At 43.2% G+C, this 22,282-nt stretch overlaps 1 protein-coding gene across 2 annotated transcripts in view; it reads right to left on the bottom strand.

Annotated features, from left to right (window-relative positions):
* LOC143365533 (uncharacterized) overlaps positions 1 to 22,282 on the bottom strand; it is a 194,964-nt gene that overhangs the window by 24,968 nt on the left and 147,714 nt on the right. For both annotated transcript variants that reach the window (XM_076805810.1, XM_076805809.1), the window contains exon 4: positions 14,601 to 14,727. In XM_076805810.1, coding sequence (XP_076661925.1) covers positions 14,601 to 14,727 — 127 coding nt within the window. The remainder of the gene's footprint in view (positions 1 to 14,600; positions 14,728 to 22,282) is intronic.

Below are 22,282 nucleotides of genomic sequence, written 5' to 3'. Positions count from 1 at the left end.
CATCAAGTTCTAAATCAAATCTGTAGACAAATCTGTATCAAAAAATATGATTTCTACTATTGATTAGCATAAAATTGTACCACGTTGCTAATAACCTCTACTGTTAAAGCAACGTTCAAAATATGTACAACAGATTTGCACAAATTATTGAAATATGTGCCCCCTTGCTTTTAGAAATGATTTTCTTCTACCGCAATAGGCTATTGATTAATTCTATTCTTCCTCGCGATGCAAATGGGTTAACCCAGTCGAATGAGTTTGGCAACCAGCGCGACGTCCCGGGGACATCCGTCTCTCTCTCTCGCCAGTGCCAGATTTTTTGACGGAGCGCAATTATTATGCCGCTGCGAACGCGGATCACCGGTTAATTAGGGGGCTCGCGACCGCGTAATCGCTAATTGGCGGAGACCGCGCAACCGCGACGATGGATTCGCTGTTCGTTCCAGATCCCCCTGGCCCCTTCCACTCCCCGTAAATTAAAAATGCACGGATTCGCTCGTTAGTGGCGCAATTAAAAATAGCGGCTCGGTCCTGCCGCCTTTTAATTCAGCGGACATTCGAGCGTGAATTTTCTTCTTTTCGGAGCGGGGAACAAACGGCACTGGCCTGAGACAGAGCACGGGTAACGCTTCCGTGCTCCACGGGGCTGCTAAAAAGGTAAAAAAAGGTAGAACCTTCCTAAACCTGCTCGGCGCACGTTGCAACTCAATTAACCGGCGACCCTGCAAACGCACAGGTGCATAAGCGTGGAGGGTAGTTGTCCGAACCAAAAATCGATCGGCGGGTTCGAAGGTTTTGTGCACACTGCTGTATGATTCTTGTTGACACATTACCCCTTCGCACTCGAAGCTGTTTTAACAAATGTATTGAACGAAACCAAATTTAGAAACATAATCAGTTGCTTGAACATTGTTGCGAAAATTTTTAGTGGCACATTCAAATGACCGAAAAGTGGAATACAGTGATTTCTCTATATATGTCGCCAAGGCCTGGATGATAAGCGTCGCGGAATTATCCCCACTACCGCGAGGTATACCTCGTATGAGGTCACAAAGCTATCGAGAATTTACTGTACATTTTCATCTAATTTTCATTTCTCATCTAATTCTTATTTCGCAATGAAGATTGACAAGCTAGTAACGAATCAAATTAGACTTCTAGAACAAATTAGTTCAACAAAAGGTACCGAGCGTAAAATGGCGTACTCTCTTCTTCATCTTTCGTGCTCATCATCCTGTAAGCATTGCACACAGAAGACGAAGTAGTGTTGACTCTTTCGGCGAGGCTCTCTGCCAAGGAAAGGACGATTACACGATCGTTAGGTCGCATCCATCGCAAACAAGATGTCGCCGGATGCATTGAGAGTTCTCGACTCGTGAGAGCTCTTTTAATTTTGAAACCAAGGACCGTCGCGTCGTTGGACAGGTCAGGATTTCCGGCGTAGCCTGTATACCATCCTCCAGATATTGAAAGCGAACCGTATTCTTGGCACTCGTGTAAGAATTCCTCCAATCCGCGTAGCATCGACAGCCTGCTTCCCGCGTCCATCCCTTCGTTAATAATTTAGTGGAACCTTGTCTCGATGCTTCATCGGGACACCAGAACCATCGGCACTTGCCCGCGAACATCCTCCTTTAGGGAATGACATTTTTCACCGGTTCTTTTCACTGTTTCCCGGGAAAATGTTAACCTGTCCAAATTGAAGGAGGATGGCGACTATTTTCCGATTATTCTACTTTTATATTCTGCAAGGTCGAACAAGCCGAGCGAAAATAGACTCTGATACGACTGTCCAAGGGTCATGACATACCCTAATTTCTTTTATGTATTTATTGACTAATTTATTTGATAAAATAAACATTGGAAAGAGATGTATACCTTACTTTTCTCGTACATTAATTTACAAATTTTGACAAATAATTGAGTTTTGGGAGACGTGGCACTGAAAGTGTCGAACCAATTTTCATTTCCCTGTGTGTTATCCTCCATTTGTTTGGAAAAATCACAAGAAATTTTTGTAAGAGGAAACATTATTTTGATTGCACAACGTCTCACAGACGTCATAACAAAGTTTGATGTCCAAAATGAGCGAGATGAGTACAGTGAAGACGGCTAGCGAACTTCAACTTGCACTGTAAAATTTGGGTTTGGTTCGAGTACCGCGTACGGGTCCCGGAATAATCGCGCACTTCATATTTAGGCGGTTCGATCGTTCGAAAGCAGTCACGCGACGGTATTCTGGTCGGTCGAAGGTGAAACTTGAATGGGAGTTCGGTTAACTAAGATCGACGAGCTAAAAGAAGAAATCCAATTAAAGGAGACTGGGAGATTTCATAGATTCCTATACATATCTGTCTGGGGATCCGCGGCGACCCTCGATATTGCGAGAATCGATTGGCGTGTCCTCCCAGAAACCGCTGCGTTCCACGTCGTCGATAGATTTCTCCGGTTGAATGAGATCGCGCCATAATTCTCCCGAGTTTCTACGCCCCGTTAGATTTACGCGATAGAAATTTTAATAGTCTTCTGGATCGAGGGGGAGAGAGGGGAGCAAGAAAGCTGCCACTGTCCCGAACAGGGAGACGCTTTATCTTGTCCCGGGACTGGGGTTCAAAAGCTCAGACCCTTTCACGGGATTAGACATTTTTTCCAACCGTTGTGGTTGTCGATCGAAGGAGGGCTGATCGGAAAGCTTTGTTTATTTGACTTTAGCCGAGTCGAAAAAAGACTTGTCTGTGAAACGAGAACCTCGGTAGCTTGGCTACTTGATTCCAGAAATATTAAAGAAATTGTTTGGACCAGTAATTATCGAAAGCATTTGTCTACTGCTCTTTTATAAACTGAAGACTTTTAAATAATCTATTATTTTTAGAAAAATCGTCGGTTTAACACTTTGATCGCCAAACTAGAAACCCCAAAAATTCCATAAAATCAAAGTAAGTTATTTAATGAAATAAAAATTGAAAAAAATTAACTGATACTGAGAGGTCCTACAACTTTCTTGCATGTTACAGATACTAATCAAATTTGGTACAATGAATATACCAACGTAAAAGTTCATTTTAAAACCTGCACAAATAATTCCGTCACCCACATATGGGTGACGTGGCAGTCAACGTGAAGGATACCGTGAATTCTCGATGTATGTCAACAACACGGGTCTTGCCAGCGTCGTGTATCGTCCAGACATACCCGAGCCGTGTTATGTTTACACTTCTCGGCGTCCGAGACCCCTCGTTAGCTTCGTGACCCCTCACGGGGTATACCCCATAGTAGTGGGGTGTACACTGTAAATATTTCTTCTGAATTGACGTACAATGACTCACACTAATATTCGGACGCTATTCCAAATCGCATAACCTTGTCAATATTGGACTATACTACCTGAATTTTTCTTTTGGAGAAAGTAGAACAATTGGTTCGCTACATAACGTGAAAAAAATGTTTGATTAAAATTGCAGACAAAGTACTAAAACTTGTATTTTGAAACTTCTTTATGCGGGCTTATATTAAAAATTTTATAAGTACGTTTTGTACATGTGTATCAATTATACATATTCTGAATATTTCATCTAAATCGGTCAACATTGCAATGAGCTACAAACGTTTAACGATGAAAGTTTAAGGGTGAAAGTAGCAGAATTTTGGCCTTGTCAGGGAATATCGCCCTTATGTGATCATTTTGGAATATCTATAACTCATTGCACCGTTGACCGATTTTGATGAAATTCTCAGAATATGTGTAATTCACACAGATCTACAAATCGTACTTTCTAAATTTTCAGTGTAAGTTCACATAAAAAGTTTACAAAATACAACTTTTAGGATTTTCTCTGCAATTTCGACCAATTGCAATTTTTGTACAAATTTTTTTTCACTTTATGTAGCGAACCAATTGTGCTAACTTCTTAAAAAACTCCAAGTCGTATGTTCCAATATTAACAAAGTTATGCGATTTTTAAAAGCGTCCGAATATGAGTGGGAGTCACTGTATACAATCTACTTGGTTCCTGGTGCTCCATTTGAATTAAAGGCATCTTAATTAAACGGAATGAAAAGATCGTGTCCAGATAAAGCACCCTTAGAGATCTGTTTTAAAAAATCGCTGAATAATTATCTGAATGGTCCCAAATACTCTTGCGTGTACAACCATAATCATTTTCAACGAACAAGGAAAAATCGAAGAGTTTTAATCGGAATTACGACGTCCGTTTAAACCATGATTTTTCCGAAACGTCACGGCGCCGTTCGATTTCAAAACCCGGCAAATATTTCGCGCACACGTCGCGCAAGGATACTTTACGCTGTTTGCTGGTGATACTGCGCGACAGGATCGCGCATGATCCGCTGTGAAAACGCGCGCATACGTCCCGGTGTCCCGTGGATCAAGCGGATTATCGGCATCGGCCGATCCTGAATTATAGTCAACGTGGCGCCGTTTGACGCACGTGTCCCCGGATAATTTCGTGTGACGCCGTAATAACGAAATCCCCGACCGATAATCCGTTTCGCGCGATAATTAAGAGGCCACTAATCGCGAGAGCGGCGTTTCCTGTCGCGCTAATTCCTTTTTTTTCTCCCCCGTCTCGTATCGCTTATCCTGTATCGATTTCCAACTGCGCACTGACGGAAAATTAAGCCAATTTTCGCCCGTGGACAAACAGGGAAATTATTCAATTTGTTGCTGCCGCGTTACCTAACTTTCCAAAGTGAAATCGAATTTGCGCCGCTTTGAACATTAGGCAGCAATGAACAGACCTATCTGATCGTCCCACGAGTCCCGAATATTAATACTTGTATCTACCTTTAATTATTTGCATGTTCACCATTGTTCCAAACTTGGTTTCTTCATGTACGAACCTTTGGCTGTGTTTAAAGCTCTTAATCGTTTAATGTGAAACAACTTACTGACGGACCTTAGGTCAATTTTTAATCGTTCCATATTTTTCTTTGCTCAAGAAAATTAAGGTAACAGACAATAAAAATAACTGTATAATATTCTAGAAACACCGAAGACTGTTCAAGAATTTTTTGGGATTTTTTGAGATACAAAAACCTGAGAAATTCCTTGCACCTAGATCAAGTTTCCACATTTTTCCTTAAATCTTGCCTTAGCAATAAAAATGATTGGATAATATTCTAGAAACACAGGAGAGTATTGAAGAATTTTTGGAATGTTTCCAGACACAAATGGGGTCAATGTCACTCGGCGACTTGCAGAGCCGTTCTCTTTTAATAGTACTAGACTCTTAGACTGTACAAATTACCTGTACTTGTATTTTGTACAAATTACAAATCGGATTTATTGAAATTAGAAATGGGTTTCGTTACAATGCGCATACGGATGAAGGGATTAGCAATAAATGGACTCCAACGATTCCAAATGGTAATAATGATTCTAAAATGCAAAGCGGTAGTTCGAGCACGAATAACTTAAAATAATTTCAATCCAGATTTAAATACCGGAGCGACTATCGTCACCGGAGCGTACAAAACGTGGATCTCGAGGATGATCATGGCCCAGATATGAATCAGAGGGTTAAGTACAAGATTTCAGAATTTCGCGAGGGTTTTTTTTCGCCAAGAACCGACACCCACCAACGTGACAGGCATTTCAAAGAGGAGGACGAGCAATTTATCGGTCCTCGAGGCGGCCATCGAATGTCGAAGCGGCCTTGCTTTACGGTGTCTCGTAAAACTGTGCACGGCCATCACGGTTTCGCCGTATTTCCTGAAACTGTGCGCAATTTCGGATTTTTCCCGCGGCCATCTACCTTTTTCCATAGTGCATCGCGGGTTCGTGACCACGGGTTCCGGACGGTACAGTCGGTTCAGGGTTTTCGACATCGTTAACGGAATGCTTTGCATTTGTTCCTGCAGAATGGACCGGGATGACCCATTTTTCTCGTGCACATTCCTCTCTGCGATGTACCGTCTTCGGAAAATGTCTCTGATTCCGTCTTCAAAATAATGGTACATGACTCGACTTCCCGAAAATGTCCGACAATTTTCCAAAAATTATACTTCGTAGAAAATTTGATGAGACCTCTGGAGACTGAAGAAAATGTCTTTTATACATCGTACCACTGAAAGATCGATTCGTGGAAGAATCTTCGCGGATCTCATACTTGAGAAATCGAGGTAAAAAATCTGACAGAAATTCGTCTCGTATCATCGCAGGAAATTGTTCGCCGTGGTACACGGCTGCATTCAAAATTCAGAGGGTCGAAAGTTGGATATTCAAATCGGAAGTGTCCCGTTCGCAAGCTTCCTAAGCGAGACCCCGCTTCGGGAAAGAATCTCGTGCACGAGAAATTCAGCCGAAAAACCTGGGCGGAAATTTGTCCCGCGGCTTGGCAAAAACTTGTTCTGCACGGCCCCGTGAAAAATTCAGCAAAGTTGGATCTACGAGGCGGAAGTGTTTGCAGTTCCACGGAGGACAGGTATCAGAAGTTTGGCAGAGCGGTCCGGGAAGGCTGTCGGAGACCCCTGGAGATCGGTGTCGAGTTTATTTCGTCCAGAGGAATCTGAGAAAAAGTTAATTAGTACCGTGGCGCGCGTCGATCCAATTTACGGCCCTCTCGGGTGGAGGCTTTCGGCAAGCCACCCCTTTAACGCTCGAGGGGGTAGGTTGATTCGGGCGAAGGAGGACTTTCGGGACACCCCATGAATCAAGCAGGTCCCCCGTTATCTCTTATATTAATCGAATCTAGGCCGGGAGAGAGAGATTTATCGGAGACTCTTTAAGTGGCTGGAATCTGAAATCGTTTCCAGGAGGTTTCTCAACCCCGCATTCGGTCGCGGCAACTTTCCCTCTTATTCTTTCTTGTACTCTGTGCTTTATTCTTTCTTTCCGTCTCCCTTATCCTGGAGGTGTCAGCGGGAAAGATGAAGCACCGTGACCCCCTCGGTTTCAGCTCGCGCGAAGAGCGAAATTAGCTCGCGAATACTGCGCGAAATTATCGCTCGTTATCGTTCCGGCAAAGTTCCTCGCTCTACCGCCTCTTCTTTTCCCTCGTTTAACTATTTGCTCGCCGGCTTCCTTTGACCCGCGCGAATTTCAATTACCGGCCGACTCGATTTTCTCTGTAATTTTTACCAACCCCCGCGTGACCGTTCGCTGCCATCCACGCAACCCCCGCCGCCCTCGACTCGTTATTAAGACCGAACCTGTAACCCAGATCCCAGAATCTGGAAACGAATCTGCTGGCAATAATCAATTCCATCTAGGATATTTCCCGTGGAAACCCCTCCGGGGGTTGCAAGCCTGATTTTTCGCTTGAAATCTGCATGGCAGGCGAACACTGCGCGACGAAAATTTCGAATCCTTCAGTCAAATGATCGGTAGAATTATATGTTCAATTATTCTTAATTCAATAATTACATGATTAACACTGAACCTACTACGGCCGGTCAAATTGACCTTTTCAAACTACTGCGTACAATTTCGTACATACAACATGATCACATAGCTATTTATCTTTACGACTTTTGTTAAAGTACCTATACAATCTATTTTTCAGTATTTATTTCTCGTTTTACTTTTTTTCCAAGAACGGACGACACAGTACAATTTTGCAAATCGAGGGGAGAGCATCGCAGTATTTTTTATATAATTGAAATTATATGAAAATAAATTTGTATCGTCATTTTATGGAAGTTGTTCATCTACTAATTCATTCGGCAACGAAATTGTCTATTGTCTACGTTTAATTATATTAACAATAACTTTTTCTAAGGACCGGTAATATTGACCACGGTAGAAGTAGGTATACAAGAAGTGTCGGTAGGTTTAGTGTTAACATTAAATAGAAAAAAAAAATTGGAGACAGAAATATTTGTCTATAATTCAGAATGTATATTCAGTCTACCAAATTTAACTAGGATTTGCAAAATGCAAGAAGAGACCATTCGGAATCACACCTCTTAAAACTTCTATATTTATTTCATTAAATAAGTTACTTCGATTTTATAGAATTTTTTGTGTTGAAGAATTGTTGTTTTCTGATTTGAGAAAAGTCTCCGAGAACAAAGAGTTAATTAATTCACAGTATCTGTTCTTTAACATTTGTAAATCCTACCGAGCCAGACAAATAGATTTGTTGTACAAATATTCATTTTTGTATGGAGGAAAATAGGGAAATGGAACCGAAAAGAATATTTCTTCGCCTTATTACGTGTTTCGTAGAAGCTTCTTTCGAATTGTAGTCCTCAGAGTGTTGCACTGGAACTTATGGCCGCGCAAGCAAAAGGAACGGCAAGACGGAGCGTGTGCGACGGCCTTTAGACTGTTAGAGTATCGATCGCTTTTCGACAAATATTGCCCCGGAGTTCAGACAAGTTGAACCGAAAATCCGAAAGTAGATTCGTGACTTTTGTCAGATACTGTTGACGCAGCTGCGGTTCGGCCGATTCTATGTGTATTTCGTTTCGACGTGCGTTTCCACCAGGTGTCTCCACCGATGTGGATACAACCCGGCGAGATTTGAAAAATTTGTGAAAATTGAAATCCTTTATCCGAGGATTGCCGGTCCGCGCCAGGCGAATCTCGAACGGAAAATCGTTTACGTCGAAAGATCTGATAAATTTCCACGGCACGAGCCCGTTAAGATCCGCTCCGATGGAATATTAAACGTGTCGGATTTAATATTCGGCGTCCATACTGTGCTGTTTTTCATCCGTGAAAATTCGTTCCACGAAGTAAGTATAATATCCACGAGGCGATTCGAAATGGCGCGTAGTATACATACGATATGGGAAACGGCCAAGGAATGAGAACGTTCTTCGCCATTGGTCGAGAAAATCGTGCGTGCTGCCATTTACACGGTGGGATTGATTCAAGCCGCGCATTAACTCGTTTGGGTAACGCGCGGGGGCGAGAGGTCACGGCCGGGGGTAGCTTCTTTTAATTAAAACCAGCGACCGCCATTGACCTGGCCGTTCAATTCAAGGGAGTCCTATTTTTTCGAATAAACCGAGTCGCTCGTGAAGCCTCGGGATCAGGGGATCGGGAGGACTACTCTTATTTCGGCTCAGAGTTGGGGGTGGAAACGTTGAACTAAATCGTGGATGATCCGAATGAAATTATGGGACCACGTTTTAGTCGCACGAGATCAGGAATTTTTATGAAATTGCACCAGCCTAATTATCAACGCCTAATTTTTAATTCCTCGATACTGGTTCAACTATCGCAGTTATAAGGGTTGAAAGTTCCGAGTTCGTCGGGGGGTGAAGACGTTTCGTCGACTAAATCGAGATTAACGTTAAACCTAAATGAAATTATGGGATCAGTGATCACTAGACTGTGGATCTTAATGCAAAATAAAAATTGTCTACCTAAATTGCGACAAACTGGAGTAAAATAAAAATTCGATTTCTTTCTTAATATGTTTAACGGGTTGAAAATAATATGACAGTAGCTTTGAATTCATCTAATGTTTTTACTGTATTAAATTGCATCTACTCATTTTTGTCGTAAATGCATAAAATCCGCAGTCTAGTGACCACACTGCATACATTCAACGTCATAACTCTACAACTCTATCTGCCTGATTCTTAATTCCTCAAGATTGTCTGAACTCTTTAAGTTACGAGGGATGAAAGATCCAGAGGCAACTGTTCTTTAAAAAATTCTAGCTCGAACAATGTTACAGGTATCGACACGGGATGATTGACACATTTTATACTTGAAACATTGAAGATTAACGACAAAAATACTAGGCATAATTCTAAATTGTTCCGAATAATGATTTATATGAACCATTTTTCCTCGGCGTTTCATTCAATTTGATGTACCGTCTAAAGTCAAATTATTATCATAAAGAATTGAATTCTACCATCGATAGCTTGAACATAGTACTTCTCAAACATGTTATAAAATGTATATTTTGAACTCACTGTAATATACTTGAACAAATACGCCAACGTGACCCACATGTAAAGTTTCACTCTCAGACTTGTAACTTTTTCGATTACGAACGTCCCACTGTAAAATCAACTGGAAAGGAGAGAAGACACTTGGAAGCCACTGTAGAAAAAATTCCAGCCCAATTCATTCCCAGCTTTTCATCCCTTAGGCGTCGGGAGACTCGCAGATTCCGTCCGAGGAGAATCGGAAGTCGACATGGTTGCAGCTGGGTGGCCCGTAAACTTTCCTGGGGAGTGAGGGGGAGGGAGGAGGAGGAGAAGGAGGATCGCGAATATGAATACGTACTTGCGCGTAGAAACGTCGACCGTTCTCGTGGAATATTGGGTCAGAATAATATAAAGTTTCGGGGGGGTTCGCCGGGCGCAGCTCGAGACGACGGAACTCGCTCCAGTACCCCGGTCCCGTAACAAATACAGTTTACGTTTCCATTGCTCCGTCTAGCAGTATTTTCCTAGCTCCTAACAGCACTAACTTCCGGGACTGAGCTCCGACTCTTCTCCGCTCCTGGTCTTCCGCCGCTGATTACTCGCGTATCAAAGTCGAACGAATGCGAGACACGTGCTCCCCTCCCCGATAAACTAAACCGGGAAACTTCGCAAGACGGAAAGAAACTCCCGATCACGGATCCAAAAATCAACTTTGGGAGCCTCGCGAGACAATTAGACAGTTCGATCAAATAAAATTGGAACGCTAATCATTTAATGCTCAACGTATTGGTTATGGACAAGTATATAGAAAGGAACCACATTTGTATTTACTGTTTAAATTTTGTTCGAAACAATTTTCATTTTCTGGACACTGTTCCCCGGAATATTTTCAGAATGTCACAATGGTCAACAACAGACAAAATTGAATAGGTGCAATTTAAAGCAGACAAGCTAAAGGAATTTCAGCACATCGATGTACTGGGTTCAGCTTATTCAAATTATAAAAAGAAGAATGTTGTACTGTGCGTGCCGCACAAGAAGTCTCGTGAAAGGAATGCGGGGCTGATTGGTCAGAGTGGAAGGGGCACGCCTCTGGCTGCTCTATTGGCTACAGCGGTTGCATACACTATGCAGCGTGTGACGTCAAAGCCTAAGCATCAGCCTACTGGAGCGTCAACGGTGGGGATAGGAGGAGCGAGCGAGCGCCTCCCGCGAGACTTCTTGTGAGGCACGGACAGTATTTGGCTTCTGCTCCTTAAAATGGACTTTGACAATTTTTATTTTACACGCAGATTCGCAGTTTCATGTATCTTCGAAAAATTGCGGAGAAGTATAAAATCTGCAACCTCTGTTAACGCTGTTTCAAACTTTCAGCTGAATTGCTTTTCGCCAACGTTGCAGCAGCGCAAACGGCGCTTTGAACAATTTCTACAATTTCGTTACACTTCGCAGTGTTACACGGACCAGACGAGAAATTTTTTATACAACTCACATGTACACCGGTTGAAAGCGACTATTCTCCCGTATAAAATCCCGGCCAAGTAATTCAACGTCAAAGCGAAAGTGGTCCTTTTGACTCTAACCGCTTCGGGAACGCAGAAGAATCGCTGTACGCCGTTTTGGCGGAAAGCGACAGATAGCTCAGACTTTTCTCTCGAAGATGCACCTGTTGCTTTTTTTTTATCCGATGAACATTTCGAAGCACGGGAACCATAAGGGTGGAGGGTAACTCGGGTGTTACACCTTGCCCTAAAATTACGAATATTCTGACTGTGCGAGGCTTCAGAGGCCACCTGAATCGGTCTGTAAATAGACGTTGGGGTGAGTCAGGTTGAAAAGGCGCGACCCTAACTTGTTCCCAGGGTGAAAATCGTCTACGCCATTGGTTACCTCAGAGCCCGAATCACCAGCGATAATAGTTCTCTTGGTTGGAACTTGAAGGGCGAAACACTAACGCGAACGCATTAGGAGAAATTTCGACTCGTTACCATTCCTGACTACTTCAACCCCTCTCTGCAACCCTCTAGAAGGGTTCGGCAAGCGTTTCGGTGTCTGCGGGGCTTGAAGGATCCGTTCAAACTCGGTTCCCGGTCTCCTGTCCATTATGTTCGCAAGTTTTCCTATTCGGACGCGTCTTTCGAGCAGAGTTTCTCGCTCGCGAGTTCTGCAAGGGTTGCGGGGGATGGGGGTGGTGACGAGATGTGCAATCGAGCGAAACGCCGAGAATGGAGGGCCGAACAGGAGTCTTTGATCGCGTTACGCCCAGAAATTCGCGTAATCTATTTCCTATAGAGCGCGGAACTCGCTCCTCTTTGTCAATAGCACCCCCTTCAACCCTCTCTCATCCCTTCGGCCTCTTTGCCATCAAGTTTCCACTTTCTCCGATCTATCGCGCTCGTCCTCCCGGCACCCCCTTTTATTTCCCTATTGTCGTGCTTTCGTGATTCGAATAATTATAATGGAGGCGGAGAGACCGAGAGGGGGGGAGGGGGTTCGAGGAAAATAAATCGAAGGGATTGATCCGTCTCACCCTCCGCGACACGTCTTCGTCTCTTACCACCGGCACGGGGTAATTGAGTTCAGGCCCATCAGCGAGTCATCGCTACGGCTTGATTGCGAGATTGCTTGACAAACGTTTCGACGAGCCACCGGTCACCCCCGACAACCCCCCTGGAACCATCCGAGGCCTCGGACAGGGGTGTGGCTCGCGAGCCTGCAAATAAACCCTGTCCGTCTTCGCATACTGCTTCGTCCCCCATCAAACTTCCTTTACTCGAAAACCCGTAACTCCTGCAGGGGTAAGTTCGAGAAGCAACAATTTTGATTTCTGTATCAAAGGGAGGGTCCCTTGACGATCCTACTAGAGAAATTAGGAGTCTGCACGGTGATTGGGAATAATTTAATTAGGACTTCTTTGTCGCGAATAATTTCTTACTATAGAGTAAATGTAAACTTTCTTTTAGGAAATTATTCAACACGAGGAAGAATCTAGGATCTGACGATTATAATAATTAAAAACATCGCACGGCAAGAGATCAAGTGATCTTCATGCATCCAATTCATCTAGCTCACTGTCACGCAGAAGCAAGTGAAAAATGACTTTAAAAAGCGGCGGTAACAATAACTTTGCCTGTCTAGAATCGCGAGTCGAGCCACTGTGCGTTGTCGAGATACCAAGGGCTGGTTCTCCGGCGATATCGATATTCACCGTGGCCGTATAACCGAAAGGACTCGGGCCGGGAATTCCTCTTCGTTCCGCGTTCTCTCTCTCTCTCTTCCTCTCTCTCTCACTTTATTGCTCTCTTCTCTCTTTCTCTCTCTCTCTCTCTCTTTCTGTTTCCTCGGCGCCGTGTTTCGTTCCGGCCGCGCCGGGATCGAACTTTCACTTTCGAACGCAATATGCTGCCGGGCTGCCGGTGAATTGGATTAACGAGGTTTATCATCGCTCGTTTTATAGGCTATCCTAGCGGAATGGATCCGCCGAATGGGACAACCGGAATTGCGATCGATCCCGCCGCGATCGATCCCCCACCGTGCACCGCAAACAAATTCGCAGACTTTCCAAATCTCTCAAATTGACCGGCCTCTCTCTCTCTCTCTCTCTCTCTCTCTCTCTCTGTCTGTCTCTCGTCTGATCTCGTAGAATTGCTTGCACGGGAGAAAGGTTTCTGATAGCTGGAATAAAAGGTCGTCGTCCATCTAACCAGCGCAACACTTCAATGACAATGGAGATCAGCGTTGACGTGCTACCGGAAGGAGAAAGAAAAAGGAAGAGCTTCGAGGCTGTCGCTGTCGAGTGGACTGACACTTCTATTAAAATACATGGAAGTAATGTGAATATATATTGATGCTGGTCTGACGCTTGTGCTGCCAGATAGGCGACGACCTTAATCGCTTCTGCGACGTGGAACTTTGCAAAAATCCGATCGAATATCGCAGACTACGCGTTTCTTTCATCTCACACCCGAAAAATTGCACGAGGTGAGACCGTTCTTCTCCGATCGATTATTGAACGCTCTATGGTATGTTACAAAAGCGACGACTGGACCGCGGCTCTTTGTGCAAAGTCAAAATTATCTGCCTCCATTGAAAGAAGCAGGACCCACCTTGAAATTACTCTTTCTTTAATTATCTTAATGGGTCGACAGTAAAATATCCTCATTCTTCAATTCCATTTCAACAGGTCGAAATTAATTTATTCACTCCCTTCGATTCTCTCAATATTTCCACCGTTGAATATTATAACTGCTCAATCTCGATGCAAATGCATAAAATTCACAGTCTACTGATGACTAGACTTTGAGTTCTTACGCGAAATAGGATTTGTGTTAATTTGTTGCAAGATCTTTGGGTTGGAAATAATATAAAAGTATCTTTAAACACCAAACGCTTTTTCTATGTTGTGTTTGTCCATTGAGATGGAATTGAAAATACTAAGAAGATTAAATGGAGTTAAGAATATGGATGTGTTGTTTTCAACCGATTGAAATTATTCAAGAGAACAAGAAATACCTATTTGGCTTCTGGTTCTAGGAGCCCAATCTCTAATTTTATTTCGCCTAAGGATCCGCAGTCTATTGACGACTAGTTCAATGCAACTTCTGTAGACAGTAACAGGCACACACTGGTGAAATCCGAAACTGCATTCTATTCGATCCAATGAAACGATATAGGCTGTCGCTTTTAAGCACCGGCGTTTGAATGGTTAAGAGTGCACGTGGAAAGGGACTTATTAATCGACTTACTCAGAGTGGCGTTGTTGGCACGCGACTGGTCGGTCTGCGATCTGAGCAATCGCAGCCGATTCAGCTTGCTCTGTTGTTGGTCCAGCCTGTGCCTCAATCTGGCGAGCTTGTCCTGCTGTGCTGGCTCCTGAAACAGTGAACAGGCATCTGTGAATACGCTGTAGAATGTCAAAGTGAATACACTCTAACGAGCTGGGTCGCCGATGGGATCGCGATCGGATGTTTCGCTAGGTGACCGAGTCTCAGGACATCCTACCAATGATATCCCCTAATATCATGCAAAATATCGTGGCATAAGCGAATCTTACAAATAGACTATAGATCTGCATAAAAATTCTTCATTGATCATTTTATACAAATAGCTACCAATAGCACTGCTCATATACCAGAATATACTAGAATATCCCTGACTATACTAGAATATAACAGAATATACCAGGGTATACGACAAGATAACAGAATATACTAGAATATACTAGAATATGCCAGAATATACCAGAATATACTAGAATATATCAGAATTTACCAGAATATACTAGAATATACTAAAATATACTAGAATATACCAGAATATAATAGAATATACCAGAATATATCAGAATATATCAGAATATACTAGAATATACCAGAATATAGCAGAATATATCAGAATATACTAGAATATACTAGAATATACCAGAACATAACAGAATATACCAGAAGATACTACAATATACTAAAATATACCAGAATATAATAGAATATACCAGAATATACCAGAGCAGTAGAGCAGTAGAGCTACCATTTTATACCAATAGCAGTAGAGAAATAGCTGCTAGGTTAGGGTTAACATTTTAATTGGAGATGACTACGGATCTTCATGCAAAATAAAAATTTTCAACATCAAGATACTGGTACAGACAAATATTTCTGCCTTTGACAATTTTAGTTAGTTGGTAATACTATTAAACATTTATACTATTAAATTCTTTTGATCTTTAGTTTTATATTTCACTAATATTTGTCACAAATGCGTAAAATCCGCAGTCTAATTGCCACTTTGCAGTAACCTTTCACTTTCTTCTGAATTCAATGAGTAACTTTTTCGCTTCGTCGTGTCGTAGTATTCTCAATGGTATAAATTATATTGTGATTGTGGTAACATTTTTGTGATCCCAATTTTACTTTCATTACGTCTTCATAACAGTTCACGATTGGAAAGTCATTTTAACGTACGCGTTTTCTCGCGTTCACCAATTCGCTGAGGCCGTACACGGGAACATCGGCTTACAAGCGATAAATTTGTAGAATTTATTTGACCCGTAAAAAAGTGTTACGACTACACAGAATCTTCGAGAGTTGTCCGTGACTCCTTCGGGAACTGTTTTCTTAAAAAATTACTACGAGCTTCACCGCCGCTTAGAAAATAGTATTCGTAAAGGGACGCCCACGATGAGAAAGTTAATTTGCTATTCGCCGGCCAGTTTTGCGTATTAGCATACATTAAGAGCGTTTGAAAAGACATCGTGTGAGACAAGCTTCAGATGGGGAAGTCCCACGAAATGAAAGCCGTTCATTTAACCCTAGCCAATCATCTTAAACATTGCGTGAAGTCTAAGACGTTCGTGTTTAATACCGTGACTAAAAATTCAACGATTTCATTAAATATCTTGCTATACAGATTAAATGCTAAGCTCGAACAAGTCTAAAAAAAATTCGAATGAAACGAGACCGTATTAAATTGGATCTCGCATGCTTCCCGGAAACTTTCTACGAAACCGCACAAAGATCTTCCGGCTCCACGAATATCACGAGGCAATGATACGAAACGGGCGGAGGCAGCGACGAGATGAAAGTGGCGCGACACTGGGAAAAGGAAAACAATCGAGTGGTTCATTCGCTAATGGGCGTGAATACACTCTTTCGCGCCCGGAAAGACGTCTCTTCGGTCGATTAGTTTCTACTTTTGCAGCCGAGGGACAGCTTTTCAGCCTCTCTCGCTGTAATCCGGAACCGTCGAAATTACAGAGCGGGAGAGTGAGAGAGAGAGAGAGAGGGAGTCTATTCACCGCGGGAAATAAGATCTCCTTTCGTTTTCACGGTGTACATTGTCGGCCGTTAAAAAGTCCGCGGACTTAGGCGAAAGCCGGTCCCCGGCGCTCGTAGCCGGAACGAAGCGGATGGAAGATCAGCCGCGAGATCCGAATGGAAACTCCCCCATCTTCGGTGGTATTGAGCTCGCACGACCAGGGATTCAGCCGCGGCGGATTAGGGCTTTCAAGTCCTCGGAAAATCCCGGCCGAGTCCTGTCGCGGGATCCCCTATTACTTCGAATCGTTCGCGGTCTCGACCCCGGGAAATGAAAAAGCTTCCAGCTCGGCGCAAGCTCCGCCTTCCCGCCAGATCCAAGCGAGTTTCCGCAAGGTGCGAGCAGTCGGAAGAATCAATCAAGTAGCCATTGAATCGAGCAATGCGGTGCCCGACTTGTGGTAAGATCGTTCGACGCGAAATACATCGCTTTTTGACGGCGCCGCGAAAGGTAGCGGCTTTAGTAGAAATTGTCACATTCAGGAGTCTGTAGTTCGTGAATGAGCTCGAGATCGCCGAAGTGATGACTTAAACTACACCTAATTTGGCGGGCTCTATGTAATAGTCCATTTTGAACGAAATCCCCTGTGTGGATAACGTAGAAAGTGTCAGATTTGCGTTTAAAAGAATATTCATGATACTGAATTGAAAAAATGAATTCAAAGGCCTGTGTTGTATGAACGAATTTGAAACCAGCTACATGGGGACTTAAACTACCCCTAATTTGGCGGGTTCTATGTAATAGTCCATTTTGAACGAAATCCCCTGTGTGGATAACGTAGAAAGTGTCAGATTTGCGTTTAAAAGAATATTCATGATACTGAATTGAAAAAATGAATTCAAAGGCCTGTGTTGTATGAACGAATTTGAAACCAGCTACATGGGGACTTAAACTACCCCTAATTTGGCGGGTTCTATGTAATAGTCCATTTTGAACGAAATCCCCTGTGTGGATTACGTAGAAAATGTCAGATTTGCGTTTAAAAGAATATTCATGATATTGAATTGAAAAAATGAATTCAAAGGCCTGTGTTGTATGAACAAATTTGAAACCAGCTACATGGGGACTTAAACTACCCCTAATCTGGCGCGCTGTATGTAATAGTCCATTTTGAACGAAATCCCCTGTGTGGATTACGTAAAAAATGTCAGGTTTGCGTTTAAAAGTGTATTCATGATATTGAATTGAAAAAATGAATTCAAAGGCCTGTGTTGTATGAACGAATTTGAAACCAGCTACATGGGGACTTAAACTACCCCTAATTTGGCGCACTCTACGTAATAGTCCATTTTGAACAAAATCCTTCGTGTCGATCACATAGAAAATGTCGGATATAGCGTTCAAATGAAAATTGAAAGGGCGGTGACAGCAATTGACAATCAGATCGAAAGGACTGTGTTTTACAAACAAATTGAGTAACAGCAAAATGATGACTTAAACTTCTCCTAATTTGACGTGCTCTATACAGTACTCCATTTTCAACAAAATTCCTCGGGTCGATAATACAGAACATACTGCACTTATCGGTCCCGTAAAAATCGGGGAAAAACATCTGCATTTCATGAGCGGCTTGAAAATCAGCAAAACGGTGACATACACGGCACCTAATTCCGCATGCACAGCACAGCATGACATTTAACCACACCGCTATGCTCCGTGCCATCAATGCCGAAGAGCGATCGATCCGAAATGGGCTATAAACGATTCGACGGCTCATGACACGGAAACTTGAAGAAGCAAAAAGCGGTTGGAAGGAGTCCGGGAGAGCTTTCATCGGCTGATTGCCGCTCTCCGCGCGTTTCCATCGGAGCAGACGTTCGCTAACGAGCCTTAAAACAGTCCGGACAGCGCGGGAAAGCCGGTCGATTAATTAGTCGCCGTTCGATCGGCGCCCGGAATCGGGTGTAACAAGTTCCTTCAGGACTTCGTTGAAATCGCATCGGCAGTGTTCTCGCGTGCGCGAGCCTCTCTATCCCCGGCTCGGTGACGCGTTAAATGATCGCGACTAACGCGATCAGCGTGCCGTATCAGTCCGCGCGAGATTACTGATGCAGCCGGCAGATATCCTACAGTCTCGTTTAATCTGCTTATTATCGTAGAAGACGAGACGGGCTCGTTATACGTCGGCCCTTCGTATGATCGTCGAGAGCCGAGCATGCGGGTCTCTCGAGAAAAATCTAGTCCGAGTAGCTATTACGAACAATTGATGCTTCTACTAATCATCTCCACTGCAAACTACTAGATCAAAGAGTTTTGTGTTCGTAGAGATTCCTACAAATTTTCTTCGAATTTTATAATTAACTAAATCGGTGGGAATCTATAATGATTTTGCTATTTATCAACAACAACAAAAATTTAAAAGACAAATGTGAAACCAAGCGTTTCCAGTGTCCGAATCCAAATAATTCGCTAATGAACTATCCAAGTCCGAAAGAACATCCACATCATCGACAATGGGTAATACTTCTTTATGAAAAAATTATTACATACACTCGAAGATATACACATTCAGATGAAAAAGATTGGTCAGGAAAGCTTGTCAAGTTTTTGAAAGATAAATTCTCAAAGATATGCTACTTATCACTGGGATATTGCTACTTAACACTAGGTCTACGGACCACTAAAAATTCTATTCTACATTATTTCATAAAAATAACAAGAATTTATCTATCGAAATTTTTAGCTGTTCCTTTTTATGGTATATACCCAAAGAAAGAAATTTGTTGAACAATGTGTCATGGATGCATCTTCACAATCTCGGTAATGGTAAATTAAAAATATTAGAACCCGTCATTTTGACGGGTCCCGTAAACCTAGTGTTAATACTATCGGATTACAAAGATTACTCCTTCGAACGCTTCCAGAATGAATATGCGAGCTATCCACGCGTTTATGTTCAACTTTGAATCCTGCCATAGCCCGATCAAATCTCCGAGCATCTTCCAGCCGCGTTCGAGGGTACTTAAACGAGTAAAGTGACTGGATCTCTGGGACTCGATCCTTCAGGACTAAACTTTCAAGATTTTCGCGCTGTGAAACCGGTTTAAATGGGCGCAGGATCCCGCGAGAGCATTCCCGATGAAACTAGGTCTCGCTGGGAACGAACTCGGCTACGTTCGAACTGGGTAACCATTCCGCGTAACGCAGGGTCGCGTGTCGCGTCGTTTCGCGACGTAATCGCCGCGCTCTATCGATCTATCGCGTTTCCTGCGTGGAGGATGGCCCGACTGGTTCTCCGTTTAATGTCAAGGCCACCGTTCGCAAGGTCAACCTAACGGTAACAAGCCGGGCTGATCGCTCATCCCGTTTTTTCCATTCCCGTAGCACGCATTTTCGCGCGGAACGGTACGCTGATCTTTCGTATGCGAGCGGAGAAATGAAGTTGTCCGGTGCGGAAAAATTAAGGAGCACTGGCTGGGCGCGATTGGGGATGATAAATCATTTTCCAAGGTGATTTCGCAGTCAGCACGTTCGCGGCAGGCTCGGATGCGAGCTTAAGCTCGTAATTCAAGATTAGGCGAGCTAAACGCGAAATATTCACCGGCCGCGAAACTCGGGGCAACGATTACGGTTTATTACGCTCCGCGATAAATTCCGCTCGGGGCTTTAGCCAGCTCGCGGACTCGGCCACGAAAGAATCCTTTGCAGGCGCTCTCTCTCTCTCTCTCTCTCTCTCTCTCTCTTTCTCTGTGCGCACTCTCTGCTCGAAAATTGGCCCGCGGAGAGCCCGGAGCCGGTGGGTGGCCATTACGATCGCGAATCGAGATCGTCCGCGGAACGATCCGACGGTGATCCCGCCAATAATAGGCATAAACTGTCCGCGAGTCTATCATTACAATGAATTATTCATGCCGCTGCGCGCGGCCTTTCTGACTCTCCTCGGCCGGAAGTCCTCCGAAGGGCTCTCGCCGAACAATATGCCCGATGGAAATCCGAGGATGGTTCGCAAGTTTTACGTCCGGCCCGCCGATATCTTTACGGTCCAATTCGCTATCTTCGATTGTTAGGGCACCGTAATTTTTATCGGCCATAAATTCCCTCGATTCGAGGGAATCGTTTGACGCGTTGTTAACTTCCGTTCGCTGGAGCGCCGAACTTATTAGGTTTCTCAAACTTTAGGTCGCTCGAGAGCTTTACGACGCACGGCGTAATTAGTAGTAATAAGGAGAGTACATCTTTCTTTTCGTGAGAGAAGAATTGAAATTGATTCTTGCTTCGTGTCTGTACTATTTTGCGGTAATACGTACGCTTGTAATATGCAATCAACAAATCTCACGCGAGAGTTCTAATGAAACAGAAATACGATACAGTTGACGTTAATAAACGCAAGTAGTCCACCATAGTTCCCGAACTGAAAACCCGAAGATAACGCCGCACAGTGGGCGAAAAGCCCGAAAAAGCGGCCAAAACCTAAAAAGATGAACTTCCTCCTAGGAGTTTGTAACTCTAGGGTTGGGTACAGTGACGATATGACCACTTAATGCCAGCAAGGAAAAAGGTAAAAAGTTTATGGTACGGTTCAGTAGTCAGTTCAAAGTTAGCCTTCGTTTGATGAGCATTTGTCGCGCGCATTAGTAAGAAATTGAACGCCCCCTTCTAAAGTGCATAACTTTCAAAATAGTGCATCAATTTCAATTCTACAAAATGGATGCTGTTCCTGGAAGTAAGTAGAATGTTTATATGTTTTTGTTTCTCCAAAATTGTTAGTCATCACGTAACACGATGGCAATATTCTTTGGAGAACGTAGAAGGTAAAACTTGATGCGCGCATTGTAGAAACGTAGACATAAGTTAAAAGTTCCACCTAGTACCACCAAAATTCCTTTGCTGACGTGTTGCTAATACATTTATCTTCGAAATTTTACAAAAACCAGCTGCCGAAAGCTGCCCGATTGCTTGAACGAGGGTAAATATTGTTTCTTTTCTATGGATTTTGAAAATGTGATTATACTACTTTCAGTATGCTTTCTTTATAGTCATTGTGAATTGAATAGATATCTGCAGTCTTATTTTCCCAGTATCCTCAGTTGTTGAAAAAGTCCATTTATAAAAGAATTACAAATTGTCACAATTGTAGATGTTTTGCGCTTTTACAGCAGCCGCTACTCGGCTGTTTTCGGATGGATCTCTGTAGGCTCTCTTAAGTAAAAAGACAAATTGCTACCTTAAACTTGAGCGCGTCAGAAACGTGGTTCGCAGGTAGTCGCGCGTCAGAAACGTGGTTCGCAGGTAGTCGCGCGGCAGGAACGTGGTTCGCAGGTAGTCGCGCGGCAGGAACGTGGTTCGCAGGTAGTCGCGCGGGAGGTAATGCGACAATAATATTTTGGGGTACTCCGAGTTATAAAAACTTCCTAAAAACAGTTGAGGCCTGATCCTTCATACCTTTAAATATTTTCGGCGGTAGGTCAAGCATTCAGGAACCGCGCAATATATTTTGCCGGTTTAACATGATTCTAAAAAAAAACTTCCATGCCAAAAGCAACCAACCAATCGCCACCGCAGTGGAAGAAAACAGCCTCAAGTTAATCAAGTTAATTTTCAAGTTATTGCAATCGATTCACTTAATTTCAGGATCTTGCGACCGAGAAGTTCGATTCACGAGAAAGGAAATATT

This window comes from Halictus rubicundus, chromosome 2, assembly GCF_050948215.1.
Source record: "Halictus rubicundus isolate RS-2024b chromosome 2, iyHalRubi1_principal, whole genome shotgun sequence".
Taxonomy (NCBI): Eukaryota; Metazoa; Arthropoda; class Insecta; order Hymenoptera; family Halictidae; genus Halictus; species Halictus rubicundus.
Note: the sequence above shows the minus strand (reverse complement) of the source record. Positions and strands in the feature narration are given on the sequence as shown.